The following is a 14,624-nucleotide window of genomic DNA, read 5'->3' as shown; positions in this document are numbered from 1 at the left end:
TGTACTAAAGACCATCATATCAGACCTGAGCACTTCAAACTCCCTATTGGGAAGACCTTAATAGTGCTCCAGCACCAACCTTGCACATAGATTCATGACACCATGATGACGAGGAAGCAGCAACAACTTGATCTAAGGGCAGGTTGCCCTACCTCACCATCTAACAATAAGATGCAATCAGAAGGTACTCCATCATAGGATCTGTGCAAAAACCAAGATCACTAGTTAATGAAGACTGTCAACAACAATCTTGACTGAGCAAAACTCCTCCTAGGACCATTAAGAAAGACTTTATCTGAGGCTTTTCCCTAAGATCTGTGCAAAAACCAAAATCTATAATTATAGAAAACTAACTTTGATAACCGTGACTAACAGAACTTTTCTTGGGACCATAAAGAAAGACCTTGGGGTTTGACAATTAACATGCCAGTCTATAGTCAGTAAGCTTCAAAGATAGAAAAACCCTGTATCTCTTAGGGCAAGAAAATTTTCTTTCTAATTTCCCTACAGCTTACAGCAGCTATGCAAAAAATCAAACCTAAACAAAACAAAACACCCCACAGAAACAGAAACTTGCCACATCTGCCCCAACTTTTTAAATTTTATTTATGTTTATAGCTTCTAGATAGGGGGCCCTGCCTTTTTTTTTACAGAACTATTGAACATGAATCATCTGGTTCTGCCACACATATATATGTTTTTCTTCAACCTGAGAAAGGTGGGGAAAAGTGTTCTTAATGGTCTCAGGAGTATAGAGTGAAAACAAAAATGATCAGTTCTAAATACTCAACCCATTGTCAACGACAGTAGAATCAAGAGACCCAAAAGATATATAACAAGCTATAAACAAAATGTATCTGTTATGCTAACAGACAGTTCAGTGGTCGACAACCTTTTTCTTCAACTGTACCAAATCTCGCCAAAACCAGGATTAAAATTTATTTTGAGAGCCACACAGGGCGCGCACTGACAGGCTAGCGGCTGAGTCCTGACACCTGGATCGGCCGCCCGCCCGGCACACAGAAGAGCCAAATTGAAAGTTGAAAGAGCCGCATGTGGCTCGCGAGCCGCAGATTGCCGACCATTGGTAGAGGAATATGGGTGGAAATATGGGATACAAGCTGGGAACTATGGTGGAGGGAGGACAACACATGTGATGAGAACAGCCCTAATTCACTATCACTATGTAACTGAAATACAAGTGTGAAAGACTTGTAAAAAAAAAGAAAAAAGAAAGAAAGAAATCATACCTGGGGCCAGAGAGATAGCATGGAGATAGGGTGTTTGCCTTTCATGCAGAAGGTCATTTGTTCGAATCCTGGCATCCCATATGGTCCCCCGTGCCTGCCAGGGGCGATTTCAAAGTGCAGAGCCAGGAGTAAACCCTGAGCAAAGGCGGGTGTGACCCAAAAGCAAAAAAAAAAAAAAAAAAAAAAAAAAAGTCAAGAAATCATACCTCTCTCTAATCAAATAAAAATATATCAAAGACCATTATATCAGACCAGAACACTTCATGACATTAAAACTAATCAAATCTGGAGCCAGAGAGATAGAATGGAGGTAAGGCATTTGCCTTGCTTGCAGAAGGACGGTGGTTTGAATCTGGTCATCCTACATGGTCCCCGAGCTTGCCAGGAATGATTTCTGAGCATAGAGCCAAGAGTAACCTCTGAGCGCTGCCAGGTGTGACCCAAAAAAACAAAACAAACAAACAAACAAACAAACAAAAATTAATCACATCTTGGGCCACAGAAATAGTGCAGTAGTAAGGCTGATCCAGGTGGTTCATGTCCTGGCATCCCATATGGGTCCCCTTGTCTACCAGAGAGCCAAGAGTAACCACCTGAGCACTGCCAGGAGTGACCCAAAAACCAAAAAAAAAAAAAAAACAACAACGAAGAAACAAAAAACAAAACAAAACAAAAAACAACTAATCACATCTTTAAAAAAAAATAGACCAAGCACGTAAGTGATTAGAAGATAAAAAAAAAAAAAAACATGGATCAGAAGAGCAATAACACAGCAGGTAAGTTGTTTGTTTTTCAAAGGACCCACCAGTACGTGATCCCAGGCATTACATATGGCCCCTAAGCCAATCAGAGTAATTTCTAAATATAGAACTAGGAATAACTCCTAAGAACCACCACCAGGTCCCAAAAGAAAGAAACAAAAAGCAAATAACCTACATTAATAAAAGAAGCTTCTAGGGGCCAGATAGATAGCATGGAGGTAAGGCATTTGCCCTGCATTCCATATGGTCCCCAGAGCCTTCCAGGAGAGATTTCTGAGCATAGGGTCAGAATTAAACCCTGAGCGCTGACAGGTGTAACCCCAAAAACCAATAAAAAAAAAAGAAGCTTCTACACTTCCTGGTACAAAGACCAGAATTGAAAAAATTATTTAGCTAACATTTAATAAGAGGTAATATCAGGGGGCCGGAGAGATAGCACAGTTGTAGGGCATTTGTCTTAGAGCAGGAAAATGGTTTGAATCCCAGCATCGCATATGGTCCCCCGAGCTGGCCAGCCATGATTTCTCAATGTAGACCCAGGAGTAATTCCTGAGGGATGCCAGGTGTGACCCAATAACAAAAACAAGAGGTAATATCAAAGATATAACCTTTACAAGAATGTAAGTTTTATAAGTTTTTCAAGTTTTATAAGAAATAAACAGCCAACTCCATCAAAAATGGAGAAAAGAGATAAAATTTGGCCAAAAAGCACATGAAAAATTGCTTCTCCGCATTATTAGCAGAAAGATGCAAATCAAAAGAACTCTTTTCTTATGATAAGGACTGGCACAGATCAAAAAGAAAAAAATAACCAGTGCTGGTATGGATGCAAGGAGAAAGGGATTATCATTAACTTTTGGTGGAAATGTTGACTTTCTAGCTATTTTTAAAACAATATGGACAATCCTCAATCAAAATTAGAACTTGAGGGGCCAGAGAGATAGCACAGAGTAAGGCATTTGCCTTGCATACTGAAGGATGGTGGTTCAAATCCCGGCATCCCATATGGTCCCCGAGCCTGCATGGGAGGCGATATCTCAGTGTACAGTAAGGAGTAGCCCCTGAACGCTGCAGGGTGTGACCCTCCCAAAAAAAGAAACCCAAAACTTGAACTTCTGTTCTATTCAGCAATACCCCAGCAATATGCACAGAGGATCAAAACACAATTCAGAAAACGCATCTTATACTCCTATGTTTATTGCAGCACTAATCATAATAGTCAGTCTATGGAAATAATTCAAATGCACAAGTTCAGATGAGTGAATAAAGAAACTATGTAAGTCTATAAAACATAATGTTCTGTAGCTGTTAGGAAAAGTCATGAAATTCACTTATCCATGGATGAATCTGCAAAGTATGCTGAGTGAAATGTGGCAGAGGGTAAGGGAGACATAGAATGACAACCCTCTTTTGTATCATATTAAACAAAACTAAATATGGTAATAATATTCAGTGACAAAAAACAAAACAAAACAACAAAAAAAAAAAAAAAAAAAAAAAACAGGGAATGGGAAAGGGACTAAGTGGAATGCATAGAGAAACCAACCAGTGCCATGGCAGCTCCAGTGGAGTCCGTGTTACATGGCATGATCTCGGACCTGAGGCAAAAACTTCAAGGAAGTTTGTCTCCTGGAACAGTCATAGGTGGTCCCTGAGCAAGGAAATATTCCCCACGTCATGTACTGCTTCTGGGAACAATGATGATTGCTTTTCTTATTCCACGCTACAGTAACCTGGGAACACTGAGTTCTATAGAAACCCATAACATAATCATTTGAGAGCACGTTAATGATTTTATGAATCACACAGAAACTTCCAAGAATGATTTTTTAGAAAAGAATCCTTTAAAAGGGACGGGAGCTGGGAGGTGGCGGGCCAAGCACCCGTCGAGCGGAGCGGGGGAGCGGCGCTGCCTGTGGAGATCTGCGGATCTGTGGAGATCTGTTGGCTGCCGACCCCGCCGTGCACTGGGTTAAAAACTACAACTAAATCCAACTATGAAAGATCCAAGTCGCAGCAGTACTAGCCCAAGCATCATCAATGAAGATGTGATTATTAACGGTTATTCTCATGAAGACGACAATCTATTTGCAGAGTATATGTGGATGGAAAATGAAGAGGAATTCAACAGACAAACAGAAGAAGAGTTATGGGAAGAAGAATTTATTGAACGCTGTTTCCAATAAATGCTTGAAGAGGAAGAAGAACATGAGTGGTTTATTCCAGCTCCAGATCTCCCACAAACAATGGACCAAATCCAAGGCCAGTTTAATGACCTTGTTATCACTGATGGCTCTTCTCTGGAAGATCTTGTGGTCAAGAGCAATCTGAATCCAAATGCAAAGGGGAAGTACTGGGGTGAAGTACTAAACTATTTGAGTAGATGGGGCCTTCTTTTGGTAGATGTAGCACAATTTCCACACTGTGAAGACAGTATTAGGAGACTTAATTGTAAAAGCTCTCTCTTGTCACTGTGTTACACTTATGCATTGCAAAGTTTTGTTAGTCTTGCATGCTTAATAAAAGTGCTGAGACTGTTATTAAGTAAAAAAGCTGTCAAAGAATTACTGAAAATAGAATTGGCCCCATGCCTTGATGTGAAGACAGTGAGCAAAGAAGCACCAGTCAAGTTGTGAGAAAACACCAAATTAAATGACCTCCAAATCTTAGTGGATTGTCTTTTTTGAAACTAAACCTAGACCCTTATGGATAACTAACACATTGTATTATCAAAATTTTTTTGAGTTGACTAAAATTTAAGTTCTGTTACGCAAATTTCTAGGTTCAGACTTGAATTTGTATCTTTCCCCATCAAAAATCTTTCTAAAGAAAACTTGTTAATTTGAAAGAATTCCTTATAGTCAAGTGTATCTCTTTTACTGAGGTGATAAGATAGTGGCCATGTAAGAATTCCTCACTTTTATAGTATGTTATCATGTGAGAAATAATCAAAGTCTGCTTCTAATGTCAGGACTGAGGAAGTATGTGATTTGAGAGTTGCTTCTACTAAGGAATTCACAGCATTAAAGCTATGCCGGTATTAAGGCCAATGTTGAACCAATCCATAATCCAATTGAACAAAGAAATTGTAACGATGTGATTTGAGTGGTGCTTTTCCTTGCTTTGTTAACTAGCACTACAATAGAAAGAAATTTATTAGAGAGAAAAAATTGTAATAAAAAAACAAATAAATAAAAAAGAAGCCTTTAGCAGAAAATCAGAAATTTTGCTTAAAAGCTACTACTAATTTTCTTAAAAATAATAAAAAATTGATTCAGCCACAACTTTGGATCAGTTATATGTAGAAGAGGCTCTCATAGAAGAATCTAAGGAAAAGTCCATAGCACAAAACCTAACAGCTGGAGATACTAGAAGGACTGTGACAGATTCATATAGGTATCCCTATAATAAGGCAGAATCAAGTGAAGGAAACAGGATGTTTTTATATTCCTAAGAAAAAGCAAGCACAGGAGGATTATATGTAATACAGGGCAAATGATGGGAACCACCTATAAAACTAAACTATGGCCCACTTAGCATGATTAACTATACCTGATCCCTTACCTTATACAGGAGTGTATGATGAAGCTGGTTAACAGAGGAATGGTGCATGAAGGAAAAAGTGTCTTATTATAAGTTGCCCTTTTTAGAAATATTAAAAAGATCAATGCTTCTCCAGTTTCATTTTACACAGAACAAAAGGATTCACTAAAAAAGGCAAATAAAGAAAGTCTTGGACCAAGGCAGTGTATGATTAGAGACCTAAACCTGGACCCCTAGACATAAGATTTAGAATGGTAGATGTATAAATATAACAAAAACAATATAAAATTTAAAATATAACAAAAATTCTGCTCACAGCTCAGGCTGTGCAGGCTTCTACAATCAAGCAAAGATTAACTACATTAACCACTAGTCTTAGGTCATATAGTAAATTCAGACAACCATCAGAGTGCCATTGTTTAGAAACAGTGAGATTAGATCTAATTCTTGATAAGGTCAGCATGCCTAGAAAATTGCTAATATGTGTTAAATATATGTTGGAATGAGGAACCTGTAAACCAGGAGTCTCAAACTCGAGGCCCGCGGGCCATTTGCGGCCCTCCGTACAACATTTTGTGGCCCTCGGCCGGCCTTCAAATATCTCAGTATTCGCGATTATTCGCTTACCGAATAATCGCAATAAAATTTGCATTAGTAAGAAAAAAATCGCATTAAACATTCGCATATCCCGAGCAGTTCCGTTCCGGGTATGCAAATGTTTAATGCGATTTTTTTTGCGACTTTTTTTCTTACTAATGCGACTTTTTATTGCGAACATTCAGTAAACAAAATCCCTTATGCGGCCCTGCCTCACCCTGATTTTGCCTCCTGCAGCCCCCAGGTAAATTGAGTTTGAGACTCCTGCTGTAAACTGATTTTTATGATTTATTTTGTCAATATCCTGTTGTATAAATAACCTAGAGAAATAAATAGTTTCTCTGTAGTGGAGGCTCGGGCCAAAGCTCTTAGCACTTTCCAGCACCCAAGACTTTGCGTCTTTTGTTAAGTTGACCCCTTTGTCACCTGTCTTCCCAGGAGAGGCTAGTGCTGCCCTTCAACGGCTGAGCAATCTGCTCAAACCAGTATGATAATGATAACTAAAAATTATCACTGTGGATTCAAACTAGATGCTAAAAGGTTAAATGAAATACACAATATTCTTTCAGTAACAACATTCTAAATCACTGCCTATAAAAAAAAAAAGAAAGAGAAAAATCACTGCCTATTAAAAAAAAAAAGGAGAAAATAAAGAGTCAGAGAGAGAAAATAATGCCATAGAGACAGGTTATTAAGAAACAGAGGGAAACTAGGGCACTATTGGCAGAAATTTGCACTAAAAATAAAGACATTCCTGTTGGAATGACTAGAACTCAATGCAAGATTGAAAGAAACTTTATGTATGACTGAAATTCGATCATAATTTTTATTTTTGTTTTTTGGGGGTCACAGCTGTTGGTATTTCTCTGTTTCTGAACTCAGAAACTCGCTCCTGGCAGGCTTTGGGGAACATATGGGATGCTAGGAATTGAACCACTGTTCATCCTGAGTCAGCTGCATGCAAGGCAAAAGCTCAATGACTGTTCTACCTCTCTGGCCCCTAAATCATAATTTTTAACTCTGTATTTCTCATGGTTATTCAAGTAAAAAAATTTCTTTTGACTCTTCTATGTCTTGATAGCATTTTATGAACAAATTCCCCAGAATATAATTACACTATTTAAGATTAAATACTTTATAAGTAATATAATAGAAAATAATATATTATATATATTACTTTAATTAATTTTTATTCGAAAACGCAAATCTTAATATAATTATATGCTTATGGGTTTGTTAACCAAAGTTGGTACTTAGCCTCACCTTCATAATCCATGACTAAAAAATTAATTTACTCGAAAAAATATACTTTAGAGGCCACAGAGATAGTAAGATACTAGAGGATTTGCCTACCCTGTGCCCACCTCAAGAATCCCTTAAGCACAGAGTTAGAAGCAAGCCCTAAGCACTGCTGGGTGTGGTGCTCTTCCCCACCAAATTCTCCACACCACCAAAGAAAAGGAATAGTAAACTCTCAAGGGGAATATTTTGGCTTGGACGAACACACCCAATGAGGCTCGAGAGGCCCTAGCCTGCACTCAACAATTACTTCTGGTAATGCTTAAGAAAGCATAAGAAAGGGGCCGGAAAAGTGGCGCTAGAGGTAAGGAGTCTGTCTGCCTTCTAAGCAGTAGCCTAAGACCTAGGACCAACTATGGTTCAATCTCCGGGCATCCCTTATGGTTTCCCAAGCCAGGGGCGATTTCTGAGCTCATAGCTAGGAGTAACCCCTAAGAGTCAAAGCAGTGTGGCCCCCCCCAAAAAAAAAAAATAATAAGCCCCTCCCAAAAAAAAAAAAAAAAACCAAATTGGGGCCGAAGAGATAGCATGAAGGTAAGGTGTTTGCCTTTCATGGAGAAGGTCATTGGTTCGAATCCCGGCATCCCATATGGTGGCCCAAGCCTGCCAGGAACAATTTCTGAGCGTCGAGCCAGGAGTAACCCCTGAGCACTGCCGGGTGTAACCCAAAAAGCAAAAAATAAATATATATATATATATATATAAGGATACTGGGGATGAAATTGCAGAGAAAGGCAAGCACCCTCCCACTGTACTGTCTCAAAATCCCAACCTTAGGATTTTATTGTGTTTTCTGCCACATTTGGCAGTGCTCAAAGGCTATTGGCTCTGCACTTAGTAATTTCTCCTCTTGTGCTGGGGACCATGAGTTGTCCTGGGGATCCATCATATGTTGACTCTCTGTAAGACAAGCACCTATCCACTGTACTCCCAGGAACTCTGGAAATGTTGGGCAGTAGAAATAACTCAAAAGGCTGGAAAGCATGGTTTGCATGTTGGAGATCCAGATCTACTTACAGCACTATGCAGTTCAGGACTATTACCTAAAATAATCAGTGAGATATGAAAATGGGAGACCTCACCCAGTTAATGCAGGAGTGGTTCAAAATTAACTTTTTTCAGGGGAAAAATGGGTTGGTAAGATAGTAAAGGTTTGCTTCTCATGTGACTGACCCAGGTTCAATACCAGTATCCTATATGCTCCCTCCCCCAATCCTTAAAAGGTGAGAACCACTGAGCATGTTGAGGATAGCAAACAAAGAAACAAACAAACAAAAAACATTAAAAAAAAGATTAAAAAAAATTTTGAGGGGCATGTGATAGTGCAGTGGTATGGCGTTTGCCTTGCACACGATTGATCCAGGAAGGACCTGGGTTCCATCCCCGGGGTCCCATATGGTCCCCCAAGCCAGTGGCAAATTCTGCGGGCATAGCCAGGAGTAACCCATGTGTGTCACAGAGTGTGGCCCAAAAACAAAATAAAACAAAACAAGCAACATTTGGGGCAGAAGCAATAGCACAGCCTTAGGGCTTTTCCTTGCACACAGCCAACCCAGGTCCCTGGTTTTATCCACGGCATCCCAGATGCCCAGCTGTGACCCCAAAATAAAACAAAATTAAAAGGCAACATTTGTTGCACACATGCCAACTTCCACGGTTTGATAGCATAGCTGAAGAGCGTTTGCTAGCACGCAGCAGATATAGGAGGGAAGGTGGTTTGAATTCAGGTGTCCCGTAATATGGTCTCTCCCAAGGCAGAACGATTTCTGAGCGCAGAGCAAGGATTAAACCGTGGGTATCTCCTAGTGTGGCCAAAAATCAAAATAATAATAATAATAATAATAAACAATAATAATAATAATAATAATGTATTTTTTAAGTCTGTGGAACACCCAGGTAAGAAAATAGCTCCTGGGAAACGTCTTCCGTGCTGTGCTAACACTCACCTTCTTTCTGCCTCAAAGATTTCTCCATTTCTCCTTCCATTTATCTTTCTTTTTTTTCTACTTGCCCTCCTTATACCTTTCTCTGCCTCTGCTTCATCTTTGTTGCTAAAAAGCAGCTGTTAAGGAAATGAAATGGCCAATAACTTTTCAAAAAGAAAATCCACGAAGATCTATGAGACAAACATGATTCCACAAAAATAAAAATACTTTCAAAATCTCGTTAACATTTATATTGGGTGATTAGGCCCAAACAAATAATCTAGCCATTTAACTTTGTGAAATGAATATATGAACATAAGTTAATTAGAAGATGCACAGTCTCAAACCCCTTCACTCCTGCAAATTTACCCATCAGAGAAAAGAAATATAAAGTCTAGATGTAAACATAAATATCCTCATAAGCCTATGCCAAAACAAAAATCGTCATACAACATAAATAAGTCGCATATTTTTAAATTTCAAGCACTACAAGTGTCTTTGATATACAAGTTACAAAGCATAATTAATAAATCAGTCTAAGAGTGAGGCATCGAAGCAAGGGAAAACGTAGGGGAAAATTATTATGAAAACTAATTTCCATATTCCTGACTGAGCAATCAGGAGACTATGAACAAACAGAGCGAGCCTAGGTCCAAGAGTAAAATATGTGGCCGGAGACTGGTTTACCTTGCTTAGTAGAGTCTTCGTCCTGGCGCCATCTTCATGAAGCCTCAAGAATCCAAATAGTCGGCTGTGGAAACATAAGCAAGTGATTAGTAAAAGCAGACACAATAACTCAACTGTTTTCAGTCCCCTCTCAAGGTGGTGAGGCCACTTGGAGATTTCTTAATGAACTCCCAGTCGTCGTAGAAAACAAGCTACACTCGACCTTCTCCGTAAAGTGGAACAAAATCTTCCAGAGCCAGAAAGACGTAGTATGTAGGTTCATACCTGTCCAATTTCCCGAGGACCTCTCTCTCTTCCGCTGTCAAACTGAGTGAGCCCTCCTTGCTTTCGCTCACTTTACCTGCCGCCATTTTCTTTTCCTCATCACCAAAAGCAGCAGGAGTAACGAGCGACACGCCGCAGGATTTCATGAAAATGCGACAAATTAAAGACTAATGCCGATGTCCACCAAAATTAAATTTAGAATTCGAAAGGAGACCCAGGACTAAAGACACTAGTACATCTTCATGAACACCATCCCCACCGCTGGAAGACACCAAAAGACGAATACGGCAGCTGCAGCAGCTGGGGAGTTTGAAACAAATCACGGAGGCGAGGTTTAGGCTGAGATAACAAGAAAGGTGTAAACTCTCGGTAAGAGAGGAATTTCGAGAATTGTAAACTTCTCTAGCAACAAGGCAAAGTAGTGATTATATCACAAGATGAAGACTAAATCGATTGACGTCAAGGGATCGTCCCAGCCAGAGTCTTATCCGCCAATTGATAACAGCCATTCATCTCACGTGGCTTGTTGATTCACATTAACTGTGGCTCTACTGAACTTGATACCGGTTTGTAGCCCGCCCATCTTGTCGTCAGCAGATAGCCAATGGGAAGAGTATGCAAATTTTAGTTGGTAAATGATTGGTGGCCATGCCTGTCGAAGAATGTTGATCAGTCATCTAATAAAACAGTTTTGGTTATGCTTTCTTCCGAGAGGAAAATCCTTATAGCTTCGACTATGTACTTTGTTTCAGCTCAAGAATATGAATTGACCCGGGCCGGAGCGGTAGTGAAGAGCGCTAAGGCATCTGCCTTGCGCGCTCTAGCCTAGTACGGACCGCGGTTCGATCCCCCGGCGCACCTTATGGTGCCCTAAGCCAGAAGCGATTTCTGAGCTCAGAGCCAGGAGGAACCCCTGATTGTCGCCGGGTGTGCCCCTTCCAAAAAATAAAATAAAACAGTCAGTAATCAAAACATTGGGGGGAATGTATATTGAACGAAGCTCATTGTACACACGATTTCCTTAAGACTTGATTAGTAATTGCTGTAAAAAGCAGCCTCCTTGAAAGCCTTATAGATTATAGGGCAGTTCTAAGGAAATCTGAAGACAGTAAAGGGTGTTTACTGTCTTGAAGACAGTTCAGAGGGAGAGTGTAAACAACCCAATAGGATCTGCTTTGTTTGCAGAAGACCCAGATTTAAGCCAAGGCAGTTTAAGGTCCCTAGTGCACAAAGCTATGAGTAGTTTCCGTAAATCTCCAAATTTGGTCAAATAACAAGGTAAACCAAAAATTTGAACATGATCCCAAAAGTAACTGAAGGACCTGAGTGTATCAACACAGTGATTAAAGCTTTGGTCTTGCTTTTGGCAAACTTGGATATGATCTCCAGCATCCGAGATGGTCCCCAGAGCGTCACCAAATGTGATCTCTAAGCACTGCTGTGCCCCACAAACAACTTAGAAAGAGTATTTTTGTTTGTTTGTTTGTTTCTTTTTTTGGTCCAGACAGTATTCAGAAGTAACTCCTTGTTTTACTCTCAGAAATTATTCCTGAAGGGAATATTCCTAAAGGGAAAACTTGGGATGCGAAGCATCGATCTAAGCCAGCCACATGCAAGACAGATAGACAGATGCCCTACCCAACATACAGTGCAAGTAACTGAGTCTTTCCCGGCAGCGCTCAGGGATTACTCCTGGCTCTTTGCTTACATATCGCATCTGGCAGGCTGGGGGACCATATGGGGGGTCGGTATTCGAACCACAGTCCTTCTGCATGCAAGGCAAACACCCTACCATCATGCTATCTCTTCGGCCCCCAAGTAACTGAATCTTAAAAATAAAAGCAGGGGCCGGAGAGATAGCATGGAGGCAAGACATTTGCCTTTCATGCAGAAGGTTGGTGGTTCGAATTCCGGCATCCCATATGGTCCCGAGCCTGCCAGGAGCGATTTCTGAGCATAGAGCCAGAAGTAATCCCTGAGCACTGCTGGGTGTGACCCAAAAACCAAAAACTACATAAATAAATAAATGAATAAATAGATAGATAGATAGATGATTGATAGATGATAGATTGATAGATAGATAGATAGATGATAGATAGATAAAAGCAATGTCCTAAGTACTTTTGTAGCTTGTTTTTGAAATATAGTGGGTGGTACTCAGGGCTTACTCCTGGCTCTGAACTCGGGGATCATTTCTGGCAGTGTTCAATGACCCGATAGAGTGCTTAATAATTAAAGTGTTGAACATATGCAAATGATTTACTATGTCTCCAGTCCCATGAGAATTTCAAAGGTTTGAGAACACAGTTGGCAAGAGACTCACATTTTCATCTCTGACCAATAAAACCTGTTGAGTACTGCATTTAGACCTACCCAAGAAATTAGGCCCCACTTTGATAACTGGGCCCATCGCAAGGCTTAAAGTATTATACTATTAGATTAAGTGACAAAAGCAGAAACCTCTGTATCATCTGGGTGTTGTGTCTAAAAGGTTATCTGATTGATCTTCATCTAGTGCCGTGGCTGGCTTTGCTTCAGCATTATCAATTGTCTTTATCTTCATTAATATAAGGCATAAGGCATAACTAATCAAACAATAGGTGTAGGGATACTTTCAAGTACAGTTTATGAGTTGCTGTTTATTGCATTCTTGTAAAAGGGTGCTGTAAAGAAGCACCATCAAGAGTGATTTCTGAGTCCAATCAGTAGTTCCTGAGCCTCACTTGGATGTGGCCTAAAAGCAAAGCAAAAAAAAAAAAAAGTAGTAGTTTCAGACCTCAAGATAGAAACATAGAAAGATGAAAAGGTGTCATTTGAATATGGGGAATGTGCTGAATTTCTATGTGCACTACTGAGTGACACAAGCTAGTAACAGCTAATGCTCTGTGTCCCAAATACTAAAAAAAGGACACAGGAAAAATACCTTCAAGGCTAGAGAGATATTATAGTAGCTATGGTGTTGGCCTATGCTCACATATCCCTGGCACCTTGAGTTCTGCCAGGAGGTATTTCTGAGAATAGGTAGGATTAATCCCTAAGCAACACTGGGTATACCTCCCATCTCTTTTGTCCTCCCCCACCTCCTAAAAGATTGACTAGTCTCAATCCAAGCACTGCATTTGTGTCCCTTACATGTGCCCAGGGTTGTTGCCTGTGATTAGGGAACACACATACAGTTCCAGAGTTAAGTCAGGTTTAATGTGACAACTATATGTGGTGGTATACCTGTATACCATCTCTCCTGCCTTGAGATTGTTTTAAACTTTAGGCCACACTTTACTGTGCTATTTCTTCTGAACAGATGATAACTTTTAGATTTAGAGATTTAGAGAGTCATATGTGGTGCAAAGGATCAAACTATGTGAAGCAAGTACCTTATCTACTATCTCTCTAAAGCTGTAACTTACTTTCTTAAATAAATATGTATTTGGGAGTTGATAAAGGAGAGATACAAATTTAAAAGTAAAAAATAAATACACTAATCCACATTATGCTCCCCATGAAATCCTCCTCTTTCACAGGAAATGCTAAACCCCTTGTCATTTACTGTGAATCAGTGCAACAACCCTTTTAGGCAGCACTGATTGTTATCCCTATTGTGATTAAGTACATTACCTGTCTGGCAGCACTCATTTGTCCCTTATTGTAATTAAGTACCTTACTTCAGCTATCAAGAATGATTAAAGTGGCCAGAGAGATAGCATGGAGGAAATAAAGGCCTAGTTCAATGCCCTCAAAGATGGGCTTTCTGGTCTACCTGAACTTGAATGAAAATGGAGCTGGAGAGATAGCATGGAGGTGAGGCGTTTGCCTTTCATGCAGAAGGTCATTGGTTCAAATGCCGGTATCTGCCAGGAGCGATTTCTGAACGTGGAGTCAGGAGTAACTCCTGAGCACTGCCAGGTGTGACCAAAAAACCAACAACAACAACAACAAATAAAGAAAAGGTGCTTCTTCTTGCCTGCTACACAACCTTTCTGGTGTCTCTTCGAAAGATCTATGTACGTCTTAGATTATCTTCTCAGGAGCTTGTAGTTGATTCCTTGATACATGTTTCTGGTTTTAGACACCCTGTGCTTAGGTTAGAAGTTTTTCTTTACATTTTCCTGTAATGCGCTTATGCAAACAGCCCTCTTTTATTATTGACTAATTTTTCTTTTAATAATTGTAGACAATATTGTTTGTTTACTAAAAACAAAAGGGGGAATTGTTGTGTATGTAAATATTTTGGGGGATTACTATGTTGCTCACCCTAAACTGATTAGGTGATTGTGCCCTACCCTAGGGTGTGACCTGGC

General features: G+C 39.9%; 1 protein-coding gene and 1 pseudogene across 1 annotated transcript in view; one reads left to right on the top strand and one right to left on the bottom strand.

Moving 5' to 3' along the window:
- Nucleotides 1–10,481, bottom strand: part of LOC126000414 (lysine-specific demethylase 6A-like) — a 199,751-nt gene extending 189,270 nt beyond the window's left edge. Inside the window, 2 exon segments of the mRNA XM_049767715.1 lie at nucleotides 10,063–10,126; nucleotides 10,327–10,481. Of these exon segments, the coding sequence (XP_049623672.1) occupies nucleotides 10,063–10,126; nucleotides 10,327–10,472 (210 nt within the window). The 5' untranslated portion in view covers nucleotides 10,473–10,481.
- On the top strand, nucleotides 3,978–4,680 carry LOC126000417 (polyadenylate-binding protein-interacting protein 2-like; annotated as a pseudogene).
- Nucleotides 10,482–14,624: the final 4,143 nt, after the last annotated feature.

This window comes from Suncus etruscus, chromosome Y (genome assembly GCF_024139225.1).
Source record: "Suncus etruscus isolate mSunEtr1 chromosome Y, mSunEtr1.pri.cur, whole genome shotgun sequence".
Taxonomy (NCBI): domain Eukaryota; kingdom Metazoa; phylum Chordata; class Mammalia; order Eulipotyphla; family Soricidae; genus Suncus; species Suncus etruscus.
The sequence above is the reverse complement of the archived record's forward strand: the minus strand, read 5'-3'. Positions and strand labels throughout refer to the sequence as shown.